At 32.1% G+C, this 24,950-nt stretch overlaps 1 protein-coding gene, 1 long non-coding RNA gene and 1 pseudogene across 2 annotated transcripts in view; 2 read left to right on the top strand and 1 right to left on the bottom strand.

The window, feature by feature from the left end:
* LOC143904458 (neuroendocrine convertase 1) overlaps positions 1-24,950 on the bottom strand; it is a 32,898-nt gene that overhangs the window by 1,164 nt on the left and 6,784 nt on the right. The window contains exons 3-13 of the mRNA XM_077419157.1: positions 12,248-12,352; positions 11,781-11,996; positions 10,909-11,055; positions 10,489-10,555; positions 8,283-8,554; positions 6,746-6,958; positions 6,095-6,195; positions 5,211-5,276; positions 3,932-4,084; positions 2,196-2,365; positions 155-288 (exon numbers count right to left, since the gene is read on the bottom strand). Of these exons, the coding sequence (XP_077275283.1) occupies positions 155-288; positions 2,196-2,365; positions 3,932-4,084; positions 5,211-5,276; positions 6,095-6,195; positions 6,746-6,958; positions 8,283-8,554; positions 10,489-10,555; positions 10,909-11,055; positions 11,781-11,996; positions 12,248-12,352 (1,644 nt within the window). The remainder of the gene's footprint in view (positions 1-154; positions 289-2,195; positions 2,366-3,931; positions 4,085-5,210; positions 5,277-6,094; positions 6,196-6,745; positions 6,959-8,282; positions 8,555-10,488; positions 10,556-10,908; positions 11,056-11,780; positions 11,997-12,247; positions 12,353-24,950) is intronic.
* LOC143904459 (uncharacterized) lies at positions 4,020-6,224 on the top strand. The gene is made up of 3 exons (XR_013258913.1): positions 4,020-4,147; positions 5,173-5,289; positions 5,375-6,224. It is a non-coding gene; the product is annotated as an uncharacterized LOC143904459 (long non-coding RNA).
* Positions 19,479-22,891, top strand: LOC143904438 (uncharacterized; annotated as a pseudogene).

The following is a 24,950-nucleotide window of genomic DNA, read 5'->3' on the forward strand; positions in this document are numbered from 1 at the left end:
TTCTGTTTTCATTGTTTATGTGTTAGTACAATATACGATTGCGTAACATTTTCTTAGAAATAATAAGGAGGTTACATATACTTGAAGATTTCTCACAACGTGTTGATATATCGATAACCGCAGAATCTGCGATAAGATACTTTCAAAGTCTTACTTCGTCAAGTATATCCAAAGTCCACGTTCCTCGAGGATCTTCGCCCCACGTCGCGACCGACATGAATTTCCACTTCGTAAAACCAGCGTCAGAATTATCCAGCTTCCTTGGACTTAGAATCCGGACTAAGGTCCCTAAGAAACGAAGTATACGTGATTTGCACAAGTGAAATTTGTGTATACATCAATTCACAGACGCAATTTTAAGAATGTTGTGATAAATATTTTCTTATGGTGTTTTTTTTGCTATGTTACAAGAAAGAAAGATCACGTTAATGTAAAAACGTCAAGTTAAATTTGATTTATTACAAGCACGCGCATACATCCTACTTTAAAATAATTAAATACGATCGGTTCCATGGATGTTAATTACAGTTGCACATGAACGTTATTGATTTTTTTCTCGCATGTGTATAGTAAACCTTAAAATTGAAGGAAAAAAATTGCTATTAAAAGTTGCCTCACGTTTAAAACGATTTCCTTCCCCTTATCGTATTCATAAAAAATGCAATATGATATTGATTTTGTTAAAAATAAAAAAGTATATTACATCCGAAAACTACGATATTGTTGCATTAGATGCGTCTGGATGTTTTTACTCGTCAAACTTTTCTTGCATTTCAAATTTCAATACATTTCGGATTTCTTTCGGTATTCCGCTACGAGTGACATCGCGGCGTCTGTCGATAACAATGTCAATCGGTAAACGTGGTATGGAATTAAATAACGCATTGGCCAACGTGATGATTGCCTATCTATTCGTTCATGTCCACGTCTGAAGCACGACCGTTCTATTTGACACGAAGTTATAGAATTCCATTCTGACATTTATTATATACGTTTATCAAGTTTATGTAGTAATGTACGTTACTAAACGCGGCGCAATATTTATTGAACGAATAAATCCTATTTCCATCGAATTCTGTCCCTCTTCGAATAAACAGGCCGCATCGAAGTAGCATCAAATTGAATTTCCAGCTATAAATTGAAGTAAGAACGTATTTGTGCTGTTAACTGCATTTACTATGCAACACAGAAACGTGACTTGCAATATTAATGGTGGTATTAATTCCGTTGAAATGATCCGTTCGCTATTCGTCACCTTTTCCTTAACAGAGCTGTGTTATATCAAATTATGCGATACTCTTGGTTGATAATCTTAAAATTGCGTAATATCTATTCGTCCCATAAACTTAGAGAAATTTTTTTAAAAAGTTATTTTTTAATAATAGGATATAGATTTTATTTTTAGTGTTTTTTCTTTTAATTATCTCTTGATGCTTTACTTTTTGAATTACTGTAATAAAATATTTAATGTAATTTAAAATATCGTTTAAAGTTCTAAACCAAATAAAAGCATTTTAAATGATAAATTTGAAAAAGACGCAGATGGATATTTGATTCTGCGGTAAATATACGACGCAATAGAGGTGCGTATTAAGAAATTTCGTATTACTTCCATTCGGATTTGTTAGTTTTTCCCTCTTTCATAAACTCCAATGGAACAATGAATAGAACTTGATAAATTCAGTTGACAAGCGAGTTTCTATGAATGTAGTTAAATGTATTTACATTTAGCCTCGAAGAATATTCTCGGAGACTTTAGCCCCGATATAATTATAGAGGATTTTCCTTGCATGGTATTTTTAGAAGTCTCTCTTTCCTATCTACGAACGTAAAATGGCCTATTCCGTGACCATTCTTATGGTTGCTATTCTCATTCCCTCGACTTTCCGTTCTTTTCACCTCTGTAAGTCGGATATAAATGAAGATTGACGTTTCCAGAGGTGCATTTAAAATGAAGCATAGCCGAGTAAACTGACTCAAGAGACTAATGCGCTCTATTTGTTGCATAAGTTTTATTAAAAAAAGCACCACTTACTTTTTTATCTTTTTTTCTACACTCAGAAGTTTAGAAATGAGAAAAAAAAGTGCTGTTTCCCGATCTCGTTGAGCATGTACATGAACTTTATTTATCAGCCGGGACACGTAGAGGGAACTTTTGAAGATATGATAAATGGTTGAAGTAAAAAATGTAATACCGGAAGGCGCAGTCAGATGCATTTGCAGCGCGCCGCGACGAGAGTACTTGAGATTTGCCTCGACTTCCACGTGCTCCAAAGAAATTATTTCGTTCCCCGATGTCCGACAAACGTTACCGGCATTGAATTGCAGTTTCTTTGAATTTCCATAAATCAGTCTCGTATCGGCGCTGCAACGAAAAACATTGGACATTTATGCGTAGGCAAGTGAAGTTTTGGAAACAAGTATTTCGCAAAATGCCGGAGCCGTTGAATATTCTTGAAATATTGACAGGTCGTACGAAGGATCTATAGGGGCCTTCATGTACCAATGCAGAAATTCTTTATTCAAACAGTTTTTCTATTTAAAAAACGCAAAGTATATATATAAATATGTACACTGAAACAAAATTTATTATTTGCAAGAAAATAGATCTCTAGTTGAATTTAATGTCCTTAATTCAAACAAGTATTGAGTAGATTTAAGAAAACATTTTTTTGAGTTTAAAATATTTTCTCAAATCTAATACTTCTTTGAATTATATATAAAGAAATTAAAATTCAAAGAAATCTATTTTCTTACAAATAATAAATTTTTTTTCAATGTACACGTACACATATACACATACCTAATATAATTATAAATCGTTTCTTCGGCATTTGAAACATCTATTATTCTAACGTTTGAGATTATGTAATCGTAAGGGGGAATAATTTTGAAATTCTAGATAAGATATGATGATAATACTTGGAGCACGTAAAAAGCCTGAATTAATGAAGCTGCCTTCGTGACTATAACATATCATCTCTCAGTGATATTATGCGAGAGTAATCGCAAATGGCTCGGCGTGAAGTAGGTAACAACGCGGACATTAAATGAAAATCCTCAAAGTATGCAGATACGTGTATATTTGAATTACATGGGTTGAGAGGACGGGACGTTTTGTAACGAGATTAGCATATGTTCTCGGTTACGCGTACGGTCATGGCTATTTAAAATGATCATGCACATTTGCATTTAGCGATCTAAGTACGGAGAGTTCCGGCTGTTAAACAATTTGCCCTTTCAGAAACGTATTTTGAGCAAAATCCTCCACAAAAGACGCTCCATTTTCTCTGCCCACTGTCGTAACGTAACAAATGAGGACCTTTACGATCTTGTTGATCGCGTCGTTAAATTCTTGTTGAACTTAACGATGCGCTTCTTATCTCGCGCTTCTTCGAGCATCCGCAAATGCCTCCCTGAAAAAAGAGGTCACCTCCCTCGATTGATGCGACATTCGGGAATTATAGAACAGTGCGAAAAATCGTTATTCTTTTAGTACTTATAGATCACGTGAAATAAAATCTAATAATCCAGCATAAATATGTAGCACATCGTAAATGTTCGATCCGCATTAATATCTCACTGTCAATCTGAATTAATCTTATTTAAATTAGAAAAATCTATAATATTGAAAAAAACAAATATATATATAAATAATATAGAAAAATCTAATATTGAAATTAGGCGGTTTTGAGCAACCAAAATAAAATAGAAAAAAAGGAAAAGATCTGTAAATTGAATCGCTTTTTGCCGCTCTAATAATTTAAATATATATTGCATGAAATGCCGCGCAAATATATTTGCTTCTGCAAGCAAGAGCAGAAGCATTTAATCAATTTTATTCGTACGACCTGTGCTGCTCGTTTAGTACGACGTTCGCGTATCGCGCAATTAAGCCACCGCACTAAATCCGCTGAACTAATTTACTCACATGTACGCGTTATCCACTTTGCAAATAGTTTTCTCCGGCACTGTCGTCCAGTTATAACTTGTCGTCACCAGCGCGTACGCGTTCATAAGTCCGAAACCGAAGCGCGAGTTGAACCAAAATCCAGCCGCGTTTTTAAACCAGCCCGGATTTTCGCTGGAAAATTTATGCAAATATTAAAGCTCTCATTCCGGGAAAGAAGTTGCGCCATAAGCGGATGTAAAGTAGAAAAATTGTTCTTTCTCACAGACTTCTTTTTTCTCGTTAAAATTTCTATAATAATGGAAGAAAAATGATATTCACATTATTATTGAAATTCTTCAAATCAACAATGATAGATTTATAAAGAATATTATTACAAAGCTTGATATTGTCCTTTGAACAAAAAGTAAAATATTTCGAAGCATCAATTGTCAAATATCACATGTATGCTAATAAAAGACGATTACGACTAATTGTCATCAACGTAAATGGAATACGTTTATGCGAAAGCTATCATGATTGCTTTTACGAGACGACCATAGAACGCAATTAGCACGGAATATAAATTACGTGAACAAGCAATAACGGTTAGAAATATGCATGACCATCTGCGTATGTATCCCAGTATGGGCATGATCGAGCAGCAATTTTTCTTCCGCCATCGTATGCACGACCTCGTTTCTTTGACAACTATTCGATAAAAGTTACAAATCATTGTTTGAAATAATTTTCACGTATAGCACAGTTGATTTATGTGTTTGATATCGTGAAAAATGTAACAAATATATCCGATACCATAGAATGTCAAAAAGTTATTTCGGATTGTTCAAACGGATTAAGTTATTTCTGTAAACGTGCTTGAAAAGATCGGAAAAAAGTGTTTAAAGGCAATCGTAATTAAAAGTTCCTCAGAAGCAAAACTGATCGACTCAATAAAATAAAAAAGAGAGGAAATTGATGAAGCCATAATCTAATTATGTGCTCTGTCATACATAAAATTAAATATTTGAAAAGAACTTTAATTATAAAAAGTAGGATTGATCAGTTTGGCTTCTGAGAAGCTCAATTATCACTCAACATCATTTTGCTTCGTGGACTCTTCGCCTTACTTGTCAATCACGGATGATTGCACTGAGAATTTTTAACGGATCGAAATCGAGAAAAATGATTTCACCTGGATTACAGTTTTATATTGCAAACGACGCCGCGACCTATTCTGCCGCAGTATGAGAGAATAAGAATTTAAACTGACACAATTGCAGATACACGTGGCCTTAATTGCTATTCGGGAGACGCTCACCGGAGAGGACTGTATTCCGATGACCAAGCTATCAGATGCTGAATGTCTCTCCACGTTAAGTCCTCGCTGTAAAAATAAAGTAAAGTCGTTAGTTCGATCTTCGATTAAAATATTGGCAATATTGCTGAGAACGTCTTTATAACGTCTTTATTTTTGGGTCGTAGGTTAATCGAGGATAAATTAAAAACTCAATATATTCTCATTCCCTCGATATATCGAATATTGTATATTTCACATGCATCGCATATATCGGTCGTATGTACATATACATACTTAAGACGTAATGAAGACAGAAAAGGATAAACCATGAAGAAATATTTCGACTTCAAGAATAGAATGAGAAATTCAATCTCAAAAAGAATTATATTATAAAATGTAAAAATGATATTAGTAAAAACTAAAATTAACTTTGAAAAAAAAAGTTTTGTAATAATAACGTTATGATTTATGATCTAAATTATTTATTACATGCGTGCGAATATTTGATAAAACAATAAAAGTCTTCAATGTGTATATCGTTATAAACTACTATCTCTCAACATATTTGTTTAATGTACGTTCACCTTTATTCTACATTAATGGTTATATAATTATACTATTTATTCTGTTATAATTATAATTATTATAATTATACGTTAATTATTATGTGGTAAATAAAATTCCAAATTCAATTTCTTGAGTTCCTAAAGTTCGGAGTTTGGCGAAATGTGTGTTAACAGAGCGAATATCGTGAATACGAGAGAAGAAAGTTTGGGCTAAATAAGTATTCCTTTTTATTGACGGCGCAACTAAAATTAATATGTAGTTGAGTACTTATAATCAAGTTAGCGCTTTTGGGTTTCAAAGAAAAGTTTCAATGGGAGATTGCTGGGATATGTTCGTACTTTACTTGCAGCGCGAGAGCCAATATTCCGGCGGCTAATGGGGCGGAAGCTGAAGTACCCGTGTGCCTAGTCGTGCAGGTGTTTCGTAGATCCGTCGTTGCCTACGCAGTGCGAAGGAAAGTTATTAAATTATTCGGGCTTTTCGTAATATGAATCTTTCCTTTCATTATCAGATATTTATCTTTTCGTTCGATTCCAAAGGAGATGTTAAAAATTCGAATTGAGGTAATTGAGAAAATCGTTGAATCAGAAATTATTATACCATCAGTAAATGACATTTTAATTCTGGTACGTTTATGATTACAGCAACAGTTCTTGTTTTAGATAAGAATAATATACTTTCCTTACTTTGCAAATACGTAAAGAAAAAATTAAGAAAAAACATACATGTGTGATTAAGATATTGAGATATTGCGCGCCTTGTAAATGTTTTATATGTTTTTATTAATAAAGCAAATTGAAATTGACAAATTATCAGCTATTTTTTTTAAATTCAATTAAAGCCCCTTGCACAATAGGCGATAGTGATAGCGATAGCGATAGCGAAAGCGACAAAGGTGCCGACAAAGCTGTAGAGCTATACCTTTGTCGCTATCGCTGTCGCTATCGCCTATTGTACAAGGGGCTTAACACACCGAGGGAAATACTTACTATCATCTGATCATGATACGCGCCGCTACTGTACGTCGTAGCGAGAGTAGCAGGACATCTTTCCCCATACCAAGGAAATCTTCCGGTTTGACTGGCTGATCCGACAGCCACGGTGTATATGCTCCCAACGTATCCGTCACATCCGCAGTCATCCGATTTAGAGCCACCGTTCCCAGAAGCCCATACATAAATGTTACCTTTGCCGTTACGACCCTGTCAAATATTCAGGTATTAATATTTCCACAAGCGATGTCAAAGCAAAATTAAATTACGAAGTAATAAAATTTTCATGTTACGTCGAAATATCGAATTGCAAAAATAATTTACTCGGGCATATAATAATTCACCCCAACAAGCTAAAAGATAAATAAAAGAGAAAATTATTATATATATTCAAAAATTGCTGCGTCATTTTTTAGAAAATATGCTATAGTTTCGCAGAAAGAAAGATGCTGTTGCATAAAAGATGTCGCTATAAAATATGTACAAGTAAATCGAGCTTTTCTCTCTGATCGTTGTTACACTCTTTTCGTCCATATTTAATCCTCGAAAAGAAATGAGAAGAGAACACTTTATAAACGCGAGTGTCTTGCTAGCGTCTCTTTGTGAGCTTCGGAATTAATGTCTGCGCCGATAATATTGAAGCTGACACATTTTTGAAATCAAAACGGATTTATACTAAGGTAACAAAATCTTCGATAAAAGTTGGGACACGCAATAACTTTCGAGTCTCATATTATACACACATTTATGAGATTAAATTATTCTCAAATCTTTTTTCGTCACACCTAATCATCCTTAATTTCAGTCAAACTTTCGAGTGTTAAATGAGTTAATAAATATTTCTGAGTTAATAATTTATACAGAAATTTATTAATTATAAAAAATAAACTTAATTATCGCGAGACATAATTTACTTTACCGGACATTCACGTAGAGTACGCAGTCCGCAGATAACTAAATACTGTAAAAAATTACGGCCAGTAGAGGGATAAGTTTGTAACAAGTACAAAAGCGGAGAAGAAAAACAGTTTAGATTTTTGTTACTGTTTGAAAAAATAATCAACAAGTAATGTATCACCGTGGAAAACGCGATTAAAGTTTAACTACACCAAGTTAAGTTTAGTCGGTGTTAAAAGCTTGTTTAAACGTTAAATGACCAGAAAATCTGTTTCACTCTGACGTAAAGTCAACCCATTTGTAATCCTATTAAAGAGACTTTTGAGTACAAAGCTCATAACCTTCTCTCTCTTTCTTTTCAGAAAAATGTTACCAGAAACAGAAAATAAATATTATATTTGATAACAACTGAAATATAATTATCGCAAAAATTTTGCCGCATTTTTAAAAGTCATCGATAATAATAGGATCATGGCAAAGTATATAGTTTTGCCTTTAGGATAATCTATTATTTGTTTCAATCCTAAGCCTCAAATCTAAATTACTGGCAGTTATAAACTTTCTTCTATTAAAGACAAATACATTTTAATTTTACACAGATATTGTTTATTAGTAGATAATTTGGTGGCAAACTGACTTCTGTTGCGCCACGTTCGAGCGCTTCGACAGCGAGTCTACCAGGTGCCTCCAAACTTTTTCCATCGTCCGCCGGTCCCCAGGAAGCTGTGTAGATATCAATAAGTCCCGATTTGAATCCCAGAGCTTCACCTTCCACACGGTCGTTCACCAGGCCATCGAGGAGCTTGATGCCACCGACGGAAGCCTCGAAGGCGACACCGACGCCACACTTTTGGTTGTTGGCCTCCATCGCTATTTCGCCGGCACATCTGGTGCCGTGACCGTTCATCCCTGAGGAGTAGTTGAATTTGTAATACGATCGTGAAACAGTAATGTTCAATCGGGGTCGGCGATGCCGGCCCAAAGTACGTCGTGCACGAGGAGAGGAATCAAATAATAGGAACATCTAATACGTGGGAGGTCTTAAGATTTCACTCTGTAATATACCGCATTACTCGACTTTGAAATTCAGAATACAACGTACGTAATTTCACGCGAACGATATAACATCCATGGATAAAAATGCAAGCATTATGCCTCGGACGTAAGTTATGTAAAAAAAAAAATAAAATACTTTCCACACGTATTTTATTACAAGTGAAGTCTGCAGAGTATCCTAAACCTATTGTGTTCCTTTGTATCTATAAAAATTGTTTTTAGAAATATAGAGATCGTTCTCTAGAGAGAAAAGAATTTGATGGAAAAAATATTTTTTAAATAACACTTTAAAGTTAAGTAATTTATTATCAACGTTTATTTTATTTAATGTTCAGCAATCGAAGTTAGATCGCTTGCGTTTTGCATAAATGATTTTACCCTGATGTAGAGCTACATTTAATACATAATTAGATTGTAAATCTGTGAATGGATTAATTTGGGAACGAAGCGACTAACCATATTCGATCCGATTTCACGCGAATTTCATTAATATTGACACGTTAATTATAGTCAAACGTTAACACTTTTATCAGCGAGTGAATTATTTATTAGACCATATTGACTGATCTTTCACGTCGTTACTACATTATTCGAATGATCGAGTTACAAATACTTCCCCATCTTGTGTTTTAACATTTATAAAAATATGATATACTATACGTGATAAATAATATTACGTAAAAATATAACAATTCTATATAAAAAATACAAACTATTTCTTTGAAATATATAGTATATTTTTGTAAATTATTTTTAATAATTAAAATTGAATTTACAAAATAATATTATACGTTTTGTGGATAATATTTTCACAGTTTTGTTTTATTATTATACATATCATGTATATCCGTATAACATAAAAAAAATATATGTACATATTATTATGTAATATTATATGTAATGCAAGGGAGTAGAAAAGTAGAAATTTTCGAGAGATCAGAAAAATTACTTTTCACCATCAAAAACGCTTATGTCGCGCTAAAAATTACACCATAACTCAGAATTCACCAAAAGTTGATAATACTGGCACATAAAGACGCATTTACAGTAGAAAAAGCAAGTTTCTACGATAGATTTAAATTGGCATGAACAGCCTAGTGTCAAGTTTGCCCCGGTCTCCCCTATATACACATACACAGATATTGTATATACTATAAGAATTGTATTATATATTTTATAGGCGATACGACAAACTTTTCTGTTAAGAAAAACTTTTATACTTTTAAATTAGTCATTTAAATTTCTTTTATATTTATTCTGCTGGTCAACTCTAGCCAGATTTAATATAAAAGAATATGAATTATAAATGATAATCTGATTTTCGACAGATATCTATATCAAGACATAAATAATTTCAAATATAAAAACAAAACCAATGTTAAATTAGCAATTGGAGGTAATAACTCTATACACACAGGTTAAAATTGGAAAAATAAATAGTCTAGTTTATGCGAATAGCGCTAAATTTGTAAAACTTTAAAATAGCAAAGTTTTCTGCAAGCGAGTTTTCAACTAATTTCGCTACCAACTGGTTTATGTACCTATAGTGATTTAAGTGCATTACTAAATGCTCTGAATGCATTTTACTTGATGTTTCATAAGCTATTTCAAGCGAGCTATTACGCTTTCGTGATTTAAATTACATAAACATTTTAAATTGAGTTTAAACAAGCATGCAAAATAGATACTTCAACATAAATATTATTTTATTAATATAACTTTATAACTATATATATTATATACAGTGTATTATATATTTATAGAAAAATTTAATAAATAGAAATTACCTGACACATCGTATCTTGGAAAAGGATCATCATCGCCTTCATTTATGTCATAACTAATAGCCGCATCCTAATTTTAAATGTTATAATTATAGATAGAATTAATGTAACATACATATTATAGTTATACCATTTTCTGGTTATTTGTTAAAAATAATTCTTTATATTCTACTTTAAATGTTAAATTGTATAAAGACATATAATATCAATTTATATAAAGATATAACATTTAATTTTAGATACAATATGGGTATGATTTGCATATAATATATCTGAATATCTAAATATAATGATAGCTTATAATAAAATACGTATAACATAAATATAAAAACAAAATAATTTTTTTTGTTTAAAATAAATTCTTAAGTTACTTGTTTCGTCATCTAGGAAGCGAGCACGAAGTTTTAAATAACTGTTACATACATAATTGTTCCGTAGGTCATCATGAGTGTACTCTAAACCATCGTCGAGAACAGCAATCTTCACTCCCCGACCAGTTATCCCCAGTCGATAGAGAGGCAGAACGTTTAAGTCGAGCTTCGGCAAAGCTTTATTCGTCCTCGTATCTTGCTACGGCGGTTGATAAAGAGAATTCGTTAAAAATAAAAAGTGAGAAAAACACAATATGATATATGAGTCCCTAAAAACCAAATTACTCAACTTCATGAAGCGGAGAAAGTATAGAGAAAGTTGATGAAATTATAAACTAATCATTTACGAAAAGTGAAGTTAATCAGCTTTGGCTTCTGAGAGGTTCATATATAAGTCGTTGCCAAGTTAGCGTACGTTTCATTATTGGAAACATACTACTCTATGTACACCTCTATTACGCGTTTTGTATAAATAATAAATAATAAATAAAATAATATATATTAGTTATGCAAACCTACAAAACTATTAACTGTATTTATTTGTACTGTTGCTTACAGCTTCTGGTTTTTTGGATTTTTTCTTATAACTTTTACGAAGTGACTTTCTTCGGGTTCACTTGTATGGATGTATCTCAAAATACACTAGATTTTTAAAATATTTTGAAATTAACATCTGTGTATAATATTTATAATTCTGTAATTATATTAATGATAAAAATGTAATACATGGGCACAATATGTACCTTTTATACATTAATTGAAAATTTGTTAAAATTATTTTCATCTTAAATCTTTTTTGTTACGAATTTGCATTGCATAATCTATATATATATATATATATATATATATAGAGAGAGAGTATCAGAGTATATTATTTAATAAAATATTACAGTAAACTGCATAAATGTTATGAAATATTATTACCAGATACCATTCCTGATCCCAAAGTTCATCGTTGAATATCCGTTTGCGGACATCAGCAACATGATTCTCGCTATTAATGGCATTTGATGCATCTCCGTATATGTTTAGTTGTACACGCTTTTCTCGCGTTAATGGTTTTTCAGACTCCAAATCGGCTAATGAGACATAATCGCGTTTAAGTCGTTTTACGGTTTTCTGCTGATCCGCCCAGATGATCTTTCCTCGATAAAACGCAAATTATGTTAAGAAGATTGCCTCTATCTCTTATAATTTTGCATTTATACAACTGTATTTGTTGTTGCAAACCTTATTACTAATATTATTTTTATTTATATGCAGATATATTATTAATTTCTTAACTTAAGAAAATTATTTATAGAAATTATTAATTTTTCACAAAGCTCCGTTACAGAATCCTCTCTGTAGAACGTTATTTGAAATCATAAAATAAAGTGTAAAAATGTTACCTTAGAGTTTGCATTAAGAGCCTTCGTCAAGCGAATATTTCCCCTTTTCTTTTGGCTCGGATTATCATCCTTAAGCCATATATATGTGTCCTTGAATCCGAGAACCTGGAATGAAGAGATCCATTACATGTAAATTTATCAAGCGAGCCCCAATGATACTGGTTGCATATTTAATGAACTTGAAGTCGGATTAAGCCTTTATTTAAATTTTTGCTTAAATAAGTGTTAAAACTCCGTCCTTCCATCTGTTCTCTTTTCGCAGCTCATCCTTTTTCCTCGGTGTTCATTAGCATAGATTAATACTATGATATATTTGGTCTACACTGTCTATAGAATCGGCGGATATATACCGTTTATATACATAAATTTCAAGTTTCTTCGCAATTTGACACATTCTCTCTTCATTAATTATATAACTTTATAGAGAGATCTATTTATTGTTAGTAATATAATTAAAGAGAATTGTTTATACATATAAATACAGATAATTTTTAAAATATAAATAAATATTATTAACATTATTTTTACATTTATATTAAACAATTTAATTATAGAAATAGAAAATGTTAAAATTAACGAGTAACACAAAGAAAAGTGGGCTTTGAAAGTCAAACGCACGTACGTTAGTTGGTGCATGAGTTAACGTTAGGTAACATTTAGTTTAAATTAATTATTAAGTAATAACTAAAATGTGTGTGTGTGTGTGTGTAATAACTGAGAGCACTCATACACACTCTTATATAACTATAAGAAATTTACAAAACACATCAGATATATGAACTGGAAGTCATATCCAAAGTCGCAAGGCACGGATTAAGAAACGAATAAATAAAATAATAATAACGTTAGGTAACATTTAATTAATAATTTAATACAAATTATAAGACGATTTATAATTTGTATTAAATTATTAATTAAATGTTACATCACATTAACTAACGCATAATTAATCACATTTGACTCTCAAAGCCCCACTTTTCCTTGTTACTCATTAATTTTAATATCGAAAGTCTTTAGTTAATCAATCATTTATCTAAAAATATTGAAACATTTTATGGTTATAGAGAACGCTTGTTATAGGCAAAAAATAAATATTATCAGATTTATTTAAATTAAAAGTTTACATTTTTAATTAAAAAGAAGACTTCTTCGAACGTTCATCAACATCGCACGATCACACCTCTATCTCATGCGCGTCGACGCAACAACCCTTCGTTGACGCTTAGGGTGAGGGTAAAACTATAGACGTCCCGACGTCCGCGCCCTTTAAACGGATGAAAGGGACGCTGCGATTAGGATAGCATACGAAAGCAGTTGGTAGATCGAGCGACTCTTTTGGGGGGAACTATATCGAAAGTCTAAATAGGGTATCGTAACGTTATTATTATCCACGGTGTCACGTGGCTTCGTTGCCTTCGTTTTTATATAGCATCCGCATGCGATGTTCCGCATGGCGTAAAGCAATATATGACAGAGACTGAGCGAGGAAAAGAGCGTTGGAGGGGGAGACCACCTGGTAGGAAACTGGATGTCGTTTGTGCAAGGGGGAAAGGCTATGATATTTCCGTAACGCATCAGGCACGTGCCGTTTATTTCGAAATACCTCCTAACTGTCCGACCTACGGCTCCTGGTAATTGTCGATATACGTTATTCTTTTTTGCATGAGATTGCGTATTGGCATTTATATTGCAAGTTGGTTTGAGTGATGTTACATCAGTAGCATTTTGATACGTGTATCTATTCTGCACAAATTGCAGTTTCGATTTGACAGTTGGACAATGTAAAAAAAATAAATTAATTTATTACCTACAGAAGTAATAGTTCTAAATAAATTGTAAATTTAAAAAATGGTATATGTAAATATTATTTTTAATAGATACTAATTACTTTTAATTTTTAGCTATATTACTGTGGCTATAAGATTTATATATATATATATATAAGATTGTTTAATTATTCTTTTAAAATATTATTTAATATTAAATTTGTATTTTATATACATAATTAATAACAAAATAATTACAAAATAAATTGTTAAACGTTTTGATATGTTTGCAATGATTTAGGTATGTCTCTTTTTATAAGAATTTATAATTAATTAATTGCTATCTTTACAGTATATTATTTTACATTTTTTATCATATTTTATTAATTCTATTAATTATGACAGATCGACAACAGTGATTTCTTTCGTGTATTGTGTTTTTCATGGATATAGATAATACTAAGCGCAATCAAACTCCGCGGCAGAGATCCAAGAAAATTCAGAGCACCGGGATTATAAAACAATAATCCTTTCGTCTGCTATCCTCTTAATCCCATACAACATGCGCAAAAATCCTTTAATCCAGTATCCATCATATCTGTTGTGCATCCGATTGGAAGGAATAAATTTGATCGTCAAAATGCTTCACTGAACTCGCTGATAAACTACTGAATATCCAGCGGGATACACTTTTCAATACAGCTGTGTAATAAATGTTTCACGTTTGCGTATCCATGATCATCACGTATGCCACGCACGCCGCATTAAGCATTTAGGATTTTACATCGCGACTCATGGATCGATCGGAAATCTTTCTATCCTCCGCAAACACAGATCTACAAATGTAAACTATATATGAATTTAATTAAATGATGGCGTACGGAACAATTTACCGAAAGGGAGGTTTATTAACATTTTCTCGAATAGCTTAATTAACTAAAGAAAAAAAAGAGAGGTACTATATTATATAATATAAGATTATCACAAATAAATAGAGATATACCATCTACAGTCTCGGGCTAGTATTTCTTGTAACTTATAATTAAACTATGAATATTTGTGTGAATTTATATACTTTTTTCCACTTAAATTGCGCGCTAGTTATTTGACAGCCTTGGAACATAGTTATTTGTTAGAACAGTAAATTCAATATATTTAGGTCGATAATCAATTTAACTTTTGCAATCACTGTAAAGAATTTAGTGCAAAGAACTCCAGCCAAGGGTGCACGTGCTTATTAGCATACTTATTAGCATTAAAAAGTTAAATCGATTATCGATTTAAATATGTTGAATTTATTTCCAACGAATAATTATGTTTCAAAATCAACAAATAATCGGCGCGCAGTTTAAGTGGAATAAATTATATAAATTCACGTAAATATTATAAACAGGTATAAAAAGCCAGTCTTACTGTAAATGGCATATCTCTATTTATACTTGTGAGAATCACTTATCGGTCAACAATTTACTTATTATTAATATGAGATTCAACTAATTATAATATAATAATGTTCTTTTATTTGTAAAAAACTTACATTAATTGTGACTTTTTCTTATTTCTGTTACGATGCTTGCGCTGTGGAAAATCAAATTTATTAAATATAATAATTTTTTTAATTTGACATTAATTGTCGTTTATTTCACTGATAAAGCAAAGTCATGTTCTGTGCAAGATATCTCGTGAACGGATTTTGAAGTAAGTTTTACAACAACTGATAATAAAATTCCGCAGAAACTTCTACTTCACGAGTACGTGTTCCGTTGTGAAAGGGGTTAATTCCGGAAATCTTGCGGCTCGATATAGCTTCCGCAAACTTCTCCGACGTCGAAGAATTCTTAAGGGGGTTCGCGATCGGCACGTGAGCATTTCCGACCCTTTTACCGAGCGACGACTTCAAGGTCGCCGCTTTTAACGTGGAACAGCGTTTGGGTAGATAGGGCACGTGCTTTCGAGGTGTCACACGGGTGCTTCTCTTAAATTCCACGTGGGAACGCTTCAAACTCGAATTCGTCGACTACGTGATAATGGCCCTTTCCTCTTTCCTCGTAATCGGTAAGCACAGCGGTCGGGGAGAATTCGGCGGTTGTACGGGACGTGTACGTGAGAAGCACGAAGAGAAAATCGGGGACGGTCATTACTTCGCAATCAGCGAGCGACGAGGCGAATATTACGGTTATTACCGAGTATTACCGTGATATCGCGATGTTAATCTGATACGAAATGGGTTTCCTTAGTAACATTAAGCCGTAAATGTACATATCCGTTTTTCCTTAAATAAACGTAAACTAACTCAATTTCGCCTAAGTAATTTTTCTTCAACAATCCAATTAAACATATAATAATTGAACTAAGCAAGTGTGGTATTCTAAACTTGATGAAGTAAAAGAAGTGAATTTTTAGCTTCAATTTTGAAACTGTATAAGCCTTTGAATTAATCTTTAGAGGCATAAACAGATAAATTAACATTATTTTAATTTAGTGGAAAATTGTGACATAAAATAATTTTTAACAATTTTCCTTCAAGAAAGAATTGATTTTAGATATACCTATCCCACATAAACGACAACTTTATTATTTGCTAATTCTGGATCAATGTTTTGTACGTATAAAAAAAATATTAATCTATTTAAATTGTAAAAATTGATTTTTTATATGTACAATATAATTCAATTATGTTTACAATTTAAACTCCTAATTTCACATTATTGTATTATATTGTTCTGGTAAACAGATATTATTCGCTAATTGGTAAAGTTTCGCTTAATTGCATCTTACTTGACTTCCTCGCCATTTAATGATTCCTAATACATATAACAGCTCTCGGAAAAGGATTATGCTATTCTGTACATCTATTCCATCGTCTTAAGCTTGCGCGAAGACGATGGTTTCGAAGCTTAAGCATCATCACATCACCAATAGTAGTATTTTCCGCGTGTGCGAAGCTGCCCGTGAGAAATATCTTCGTGCACGTAAAAGGGAAGAAATAGATATAGAGGCGAGAAATCAGTGCCGGTTATTACTTCGCGATCAACGGACGATCCGTCTTATCGGTATTCAGATTGCGCTTTCCGACTGCTGAAAGGGATGTCTCGTATTCGGTATAGATACAGGAAAATCTGCGAACTGGCGGTCCAAGTCGCTTATAACCCCCTCCGGGCGAATATTGGGCGTAGAGTGTGGGTAAAGATGAGAGAAATGGGAAAAAGGAAGGGCGCACGCAGAGAAAGAGAAGGAGAGGAGAGGAGAGAGAGAGAGAGAGAGAGAGAGAGAGAGAGAGAGAGAGAGAGAGAGAGAGAGAGAGAGAGAGAGAGAGAGAGAGAGAGAGAGAGAGAGAGACAGAGACAAAGTATTTTCGCAGTCCATTTGTTTTGATCGGATTTCCAACTCTGTCTCTCGTAATCCCGCACCCGTAAGCTCCCGCAGGCGTCGTCAGTTTCCAATGAAAACCCTAACGTCTCTATCCTCTTCCGCCCTACCCAGCCTTGGCCGCTCTATAGCAACCCTCGTCGTCGTTTCCCGATCACACCTCCGACCCTGTCTCTCGAATTCCTTTGAGCATTCTCCGCGTTCTCCGTGTATTCTGCGTACACGAATGTGTGTATGTGTACAGTTATTACGGGGTGTCGTAGGCGACGAGTGTTCTTTCCAAATTTTTTACAGGCTCTTGATCTGCCAAGCCATATGGAGTTTTTGAAAACAGGAGTCGATTTTTTTTTCCTTAAAAGAAACATCCCATAAACAATGAATTATAAACTATAAAAATAAAGTGTTCTTTCTGGAAAGCTTAAAAAATGTAGATATCAATCAATGATATCATATTTTTCATTTAATTTAAAGTAGGCTATAATTTAACAGATTTGTAAAACTGCTCAAATAATTTTTGAATAAAAAATGATCCAACTTATGTATAATTAGAGATTTATCTCAGAGTACATGTAGTTTTAATGTCGAGGTACATCAATAATTCCTAAATTAAAGCGGTTGAGAAACATAAATGATTTACGATTCTTGTTTCTCATGACATTTTAAATAAATTTTATTATACTAGAATTTTTAATTTGTAGTTTACTTGTTGAGATATCTAATATTAAAAAATTGTAAAGAGGATAATATCTAATCGTACTTCGTTTTAAATTTTCTTAATAAAGCTTGCTCCCTTTGCTTAAGCGTGTTCAAAAGAAGCAATTTCCATTAAAGTAATAAAATTATTTCCATTAAAGATGCGGAGAAAACTGGGCTCCGTCTTTCGGAAGAGACGTTAAACCGTTGGTCCAAAGGAGGAAACAGTAAGGTAGTGTGGATGAATTGGAGGTTAGGGTTGGGTACGTCCCTTCAAAACGCCCTTTAAGGCCCCTTGGGGTATATAAAGTAAAATTCTTTATCTTTATCTTTTATCATTCTTACTTCAATTTTCATATATATATATATATATATATATATATATATATGTTCACTTTGAATATTTTACAGAATACTTTATTTATTTATTCGTAAAAGAATTTATTAATAACTTATAAGAATATTTTTTAATAGATAAAATTGTAGCGTTTAAAAGGATTTTTGCTAAAATAAGTAAGATAAATACAGTTAAAATATAGGTCAACAATCGCACAAAGCGCACGTGAAAGCTCGCATGTGTATGCGTGACAATCTTCAGATATTGCATTTATAGTACATGTTTCGTCTTATGTAAGCCGTATATGCGAATGCTGACGTATGTATCGCATACATGATTATGTAAGCGACACGTGTATTTACTGTTCATATTACATAAGCGATTGGTACATAGTCCTTGTCACTATGCTACCGGAAACAAACGGGAGTAGATACGAGTGTACAGGAAATCCGGTTTTTTGACTGCAACTACAAATAATTTCTTTTTTCTCTCTCTCTCTATAGCTTTTATATATGTAATAAAATCGAGTGTTTGATATGTTTTTATATAAAAAAAATAGCTCGATCACGGTTTTTATTGCGAGATCATTTTCTAATCCTTTTTCTGTATGTTTTATATTTAGAAATTTTGTTAACATATAATTTTCCGTTATATTTGTTTACACATTTTTGTGAGACGAAAAGTTCATTACTTTTCTAATTAAAGCAATATAAATTGATAATATTCACGACATTTTGAAATTAGAAACATATTATTTATTTATCTGCGTTAAATGACTTGAAAATATTAATATATATGTACCTATATGCATATCTAAATACATATATATATATATATATATATATTATTTAAAATACACATCTCTTTAATATAATAATATGTGAATTAAAAAAAGAAATTCGATTTGATTTGTCAAATATCTTTTTATTTTGCAAGACTATACTTGGGCTGCAAAGCTTTAAATTTCGAAATGCTAGACCGCAGCGTGGAATTTTTCTTAACAGCTGAACATATTGTGAGTGGCGGCCCATGACACTCTGATGTACGTATTACTTGGGATTACGCGATGTCTGGCACTTCTGGACTGCAAATTCAATTACATGCATTGAATTCAGCGGAGGGTAGAAGTTCTCAACGATCTACAAGTTCACGTGCAGGTTCCCAAACTGGCAGTACTCACACTTTAGGCAAGCGTTTATACAGCCACGGTGATATGTAACAGTAAACACCTAAACTGACAATGATACCCCAAACTTTGTTGTGCATGCACAAACAAACGACCACATTGTTATCAGAGTCTTTGCAATTTAGTATTTTAGAGAAAATGCATGGATAATAACCTTTCCTTTATGCTCTGTGTTAAATTCGAAATTGTTTCTACTCAAAGCAAAAAGAATCGGAAATAAGTGAGTTTCTATGTTTCTGGTTATGGATTTTGATATGTTTAAATTGTAAGAAATAAATGTATTTAATTTTATCGCGTTCCGAAATTATACAGGATTCGAATTTATATAGAGTATATAGTAAATGGTTAACATTTTAACATTCGGAGAAACGGTGTCTACGTTGCAAAGAGAGAAGTAGCTATAATTTTATATATATTTATGTGCTTTTCGAAGGATATCTGAGAGAGTGTTGAGCATTTTGAAGAGCAACGATGAGAAATGCAAAGAAGCAGTGAAAGTTGGCAATCTCTACAATAGCTGGACTATATATAAGCAAAGAGAAATTGCATTAATGTGTTTGACCTTTGAAACTTTATCGTATCGAAGTCGATGTCAATGTTAAAGTTTTAATTGAAATCAACGCTGTAACCAGCATCACGTGAATTTGATCAAAGAGTTCCAACTAGTTCTATACAGTCGATTGTTTTGAATCGATTAACGTTATATTGATTATATATTCTAACCCTATGCCCCTAAAACAAAAAGTTAGCAACTGTATTATGCATTGCAAACAAGAAAATAGTTGTGCAATAGCAACAAAATAACTACCTACAGAGATTTGCTTGATAAATGTCTCGTCGATATTTACTGATTACTTTTAGAATTAATTTATAATGTTATAAATAAAATAAGTATAATGCATGTTACAATTATAATTCAGATCCATAAAAGTCGCTGATTATAAATTATAAATTATATAGGTAATTCGGTTTAAAAGAAAATTCAATGAAATAAGAATATAAACAAAATGAGTCTTTAGTTTTTGACATTCTCGAAACTCTTGCAATTTTTGAAATATAAATGACTAATATATAAATAAAATAAAATAAAAAATATATACCTATATTAAATAAAATATTTAATTTTATAAGATTGTGTCTAACTATATATATATATATATATATATAATCATGTCTATATATAAATATATTAAATTTTGGTGCGGCCGTATTTAAGTTATACGAGCTGTAACTTGTATAAATTACGCGAAATTACATTACAGTGATTTACGCTCTATGAAATATTTATTATCAGCCGGAATATTGGCGTGGGTTAATTCTTAATTCCGCATTGAGATTAAATTTTTTTCGGAGAACCGAAGGGAGGAAGCTAACGGAAAGACAACACACTCCGAACAGTAAATTGCTGTGACGATTTGTCAACGGACATAACTTCACGGGAAGTTCATTATAGTGTTCAGCAGGACGCCACGTCGTTTATTTCAATTATTGACAAACGCTGAATCAACGAACTACCGTATTGGTAATTTCCGATAATTTACAAACGTACATCATTAATATTTGCGTTAGAGATGTCGTCTAAAAATAACATTATTACAAACGATCCGTGCGGATCACAAACTGGTTTTAATATATGTTTGTGCCTAACAAGTTATTTTTCATATTACGAACATGATAACTGCATGCTATATAGATTTCTAGTTTGTCAATTCTCTTAACCTTAGCTAGCCACACGTATTTTCGAGTCCTTAATTCGCTACACTCTAGTCCGTGAGACCGCTCGACTTTGTCGCATTGTCATTTTCGTTCTAATTAACATTTTTAAGCTTGTACTGTTGTATAATAGAAATGGGAAATACAGACTCTGAATAAGATGTTTATAATAATATCAGGTCAAGAAAATGATTTAAACTTAAACTGAACTTATTGTAAAGGAAACTAGAAAATTATGCTATTATGTGAAAACTAAAAAACCGAAAAACACATTCAGCGCGCGGTCCACTGGACGCCGTCACAGTGGGGCAGATTCAAAAATTCGTAGAAAATCGTAAAGTTAATCTTTTTTAATTCTACAAAATGGATGTTTTAAATGGAAAAATGTAGTTTATTATCGTATTTGTCAAAAATTATAACAAATAATTATAAACTAACAGTAACGCAACGTTTGAAGTGTAAAATTATACCTTTAAAGGTATAGCAAACTTATACCTTTTAACACTGTATTAGATGAAAAAGACATCACATTATGAACTCGCTTTGACGATGATCGATGGTAAAGTTTGCGACGCAATTACTGGCACTGCGTCTACTCAACGTTGTTATTTATGTAATGCTACTTCTAAAGATTTTAATAATATAAATTTAATTAAAAAAAAAAAGAAATTAATAGAGATAGTTTATGTTTTGGGTTATCTTATACATTACATATGTGGATTCGATTCTTTGAATGTTGTTTGCATATTTCGTATAAAATCGAAATTAAAAAATGGCAAGCGCGAGGAAGTGAAGAAAAGAAATTAATAGAAGATAGAAAAAAAACAATTCAAAAAGGTTTTCGCCAACAATTAGGCCTTATTGTGGATAAACCAAAATCTGGATTTGGCAATACGAATGATGGGAATACTGCTCGACGATTTTTTGAAAATGAATCCATTTCCGCTGCTATAACGGGCGTTGACGAAGATCTTATTAAAAGATTTCATATTATTTTTACAAGCTATTACAAGTGGTCATGAAATTAACATACCAGATTTCCAAGAATACATAATACAGACAGCTCGAAAATTTGTCGATTTTTATCCCTGGTTCTACATGCCTACTTCTATACACAAACTTTTAATTCACGGCTCTGAAATAATACAATCTGCTTTACTGCCAATCGGACAAATGTTTGATGATGCACGGGAGTCTTGTAATAAATATATTAAAAGATACCGTGAAGATTTTGCACGAAAATGCAGTAGAACAAAAACGATGGAAGATCTTTTCTTGCGCTTGCCAGCGTCGTCAGATCCGTATATATCAAGTTTAAGGAAATTCCCACAAAAGAAATTAAAATCCTTATATCCGGAAACAGTTGAATTGCTTACTTCACCATCATTTTATGCGTCCAGTGCTGATTCTATCTCTTCTTTTTCGATATCATCAGATTCTTCAAGTTTAGATACAGATAATTCAACTGATGATGAAAACTAATTTGTATGTAAATTTTATGTAAATAATAGGTACTTGTATGTAAATATTTGTATGGAAATATTAGATTAATATTTTTGTAAACACAAATTTATTTTTTACATTCGGCTTTGTATTGTACTTCTTAATTTATTTGTCACAAGTTTTTTCATAAAATAAATAAAAATTATGGATTTTAGAAATTTTGTATTCGTCATTTTACATCTGCCATTCATTTTGTTTCCAGATTCGTTATTTGCGACCCCAAAAACCTATAAATTCCACGTTTCACATAAATTAAATAAAAATAACGGTTTATAGTATTTTTTTAGTATTTCGTAACCGCCATTTTGTTTTTTTTGTTTTATTTTGACTTCAGATTACTAACCAGCGACTTTGAAAACGTATGTGTACAAAATTAAACATAAAATCAATAAAAATTACGATTTATAGATATGCTTTTTAGTATTTTATAGCCGCCATTTTTTTATTTTGACTTGAAATTCATTATAAGCGACCCCAAAAACCCCTATATACCAAGTTTCAAGTAAATATCTTAATTTTTCGACTTTTGGCCAGCTTTTCGGGAATCTGCCCCACCGCGCGCCGCGCCGGTCCACGTGTGGCGAGCTAGGATTAAACAATGCTAAATAAATTTTGTAAAATATAACTTTTGTAAAATATAACTTTAGATATGTATACTTTATCGCGTAATGCGTTTCTCTTTCTTAAAAAATATTAAAAAATGAAGCTTTATGTTCTAATCTATAACATAACGAAATCAATAATTAATTTTGAACACATATAAAAATGTATGGAAACTTTCTTTTTAGTAATACACATATACCTTATTATAAAATATTTAGCAAACATTTAAAATATTTTATTTCAATTAAAACAGATGCTATTGACAATATCTCCGTCCGACGATAATATCCCTGATGACAATATCCCCGTCTCTCCAAATATCCACGCTGCTGTGCCTCTAAAATAAAGAAACAGTTTCTATCTATCGACAGGAAAATTAATGTCTCAGGAAACTCATACCGACAGTTCTATAACAGATTCTCGATAACTGAATTCCAACTTGCCCTAAGGCCCAGACTTGATTGAGCAATCTCGGCCTTTTATAATAGAAGATTGTGCGTAAGATGTATGATAATGAGAAACAAATCAGAAAGATATCCTAAGTTCCAGCTCAACTAATCGCTCGTTGATCAAATATCATTTTATCACATACTTTGACAATTTTATAATTTTGCTATATAAACTCGATCCCTTTAATATATAAATGCCGTGAGAGCTCACTGCTAATTAACTGCTATAATATTAATTTTTTTTATAGATATGTAAATAAAAGACGAGATTAAGGCCCGGTGTCACTAACGCAACGTCGCATAACTTTAACCTTAACTTATAACTCACTCTTTATCTCTTTCTAAGGGGGACAGTTAGAAAGAGATAAAGAGTGAATTAAGCTAAGGTTAATGTTATGCAATGTTGGTGCAACCAGGCCTAATTGTGATTTTGCATAGTTAAATTTCATGCTATCAGTAAGGAGCATTAAACGATTGAGTATAGATTGTAAATGCATTTAACATAAATAACATTTATGACATACTATTTTTAGTTAAAAAATTTGCACTAAATCTAAATAATGTATTATTCACAATTTACTATTTATCATTATTGCATAACGACACTTATAAAAAGCCTATTCTTATTATACGTTTTACCGTCGACGATCGACGATGCCAAACTTACATATTCTTTTTCTTTAATTAAGGAATATAAATACAAAATAAGCTTTTACTATCATGATGTGTCTATGTCAACTTTTCCTTAAATGTTTATTGCAATTTCGTTAAAAAAAAAATAGATATATATGTATGTAAATAAATATAAATGTCCGCAGTGTATTGAGCTCGGGTCCGTGGGTTCGTTAAGCCCAAATGACTGTGCGGATCAGTCATCCTTGCGTATATATAGTTATGTCTGAAACACGGCATTCACGGTATATTCCACATACACTTGATCTTGATAAACGACATTATATTTGAATTTTTGATTTAGAAATCTTTATTTAATATTGAGTATAATAAAAGGTGCGACAAATATTATATACCTAAATGTAGTCCCTAAATTTATTATTTTCGGCAATTTATATATTCGCGATATAAA

This window comes from Temnothorax americanus, unplaced genomic scaffold (assembly GCF_048541705.1).
Source record: "Temnothorax americanus isolate GAGA-0224 unplaced genomic scaffold, ASM4854170v1 Scaffold52, whole genome shotgun sequence".
Taxonomy (NCBI): domain Eukaryota; kingdom Metazoa; phylum Arthropoda; class Insecta; order Hymenoptera; family Formicidae; genus Temnothorax; species Temnothorax americanus.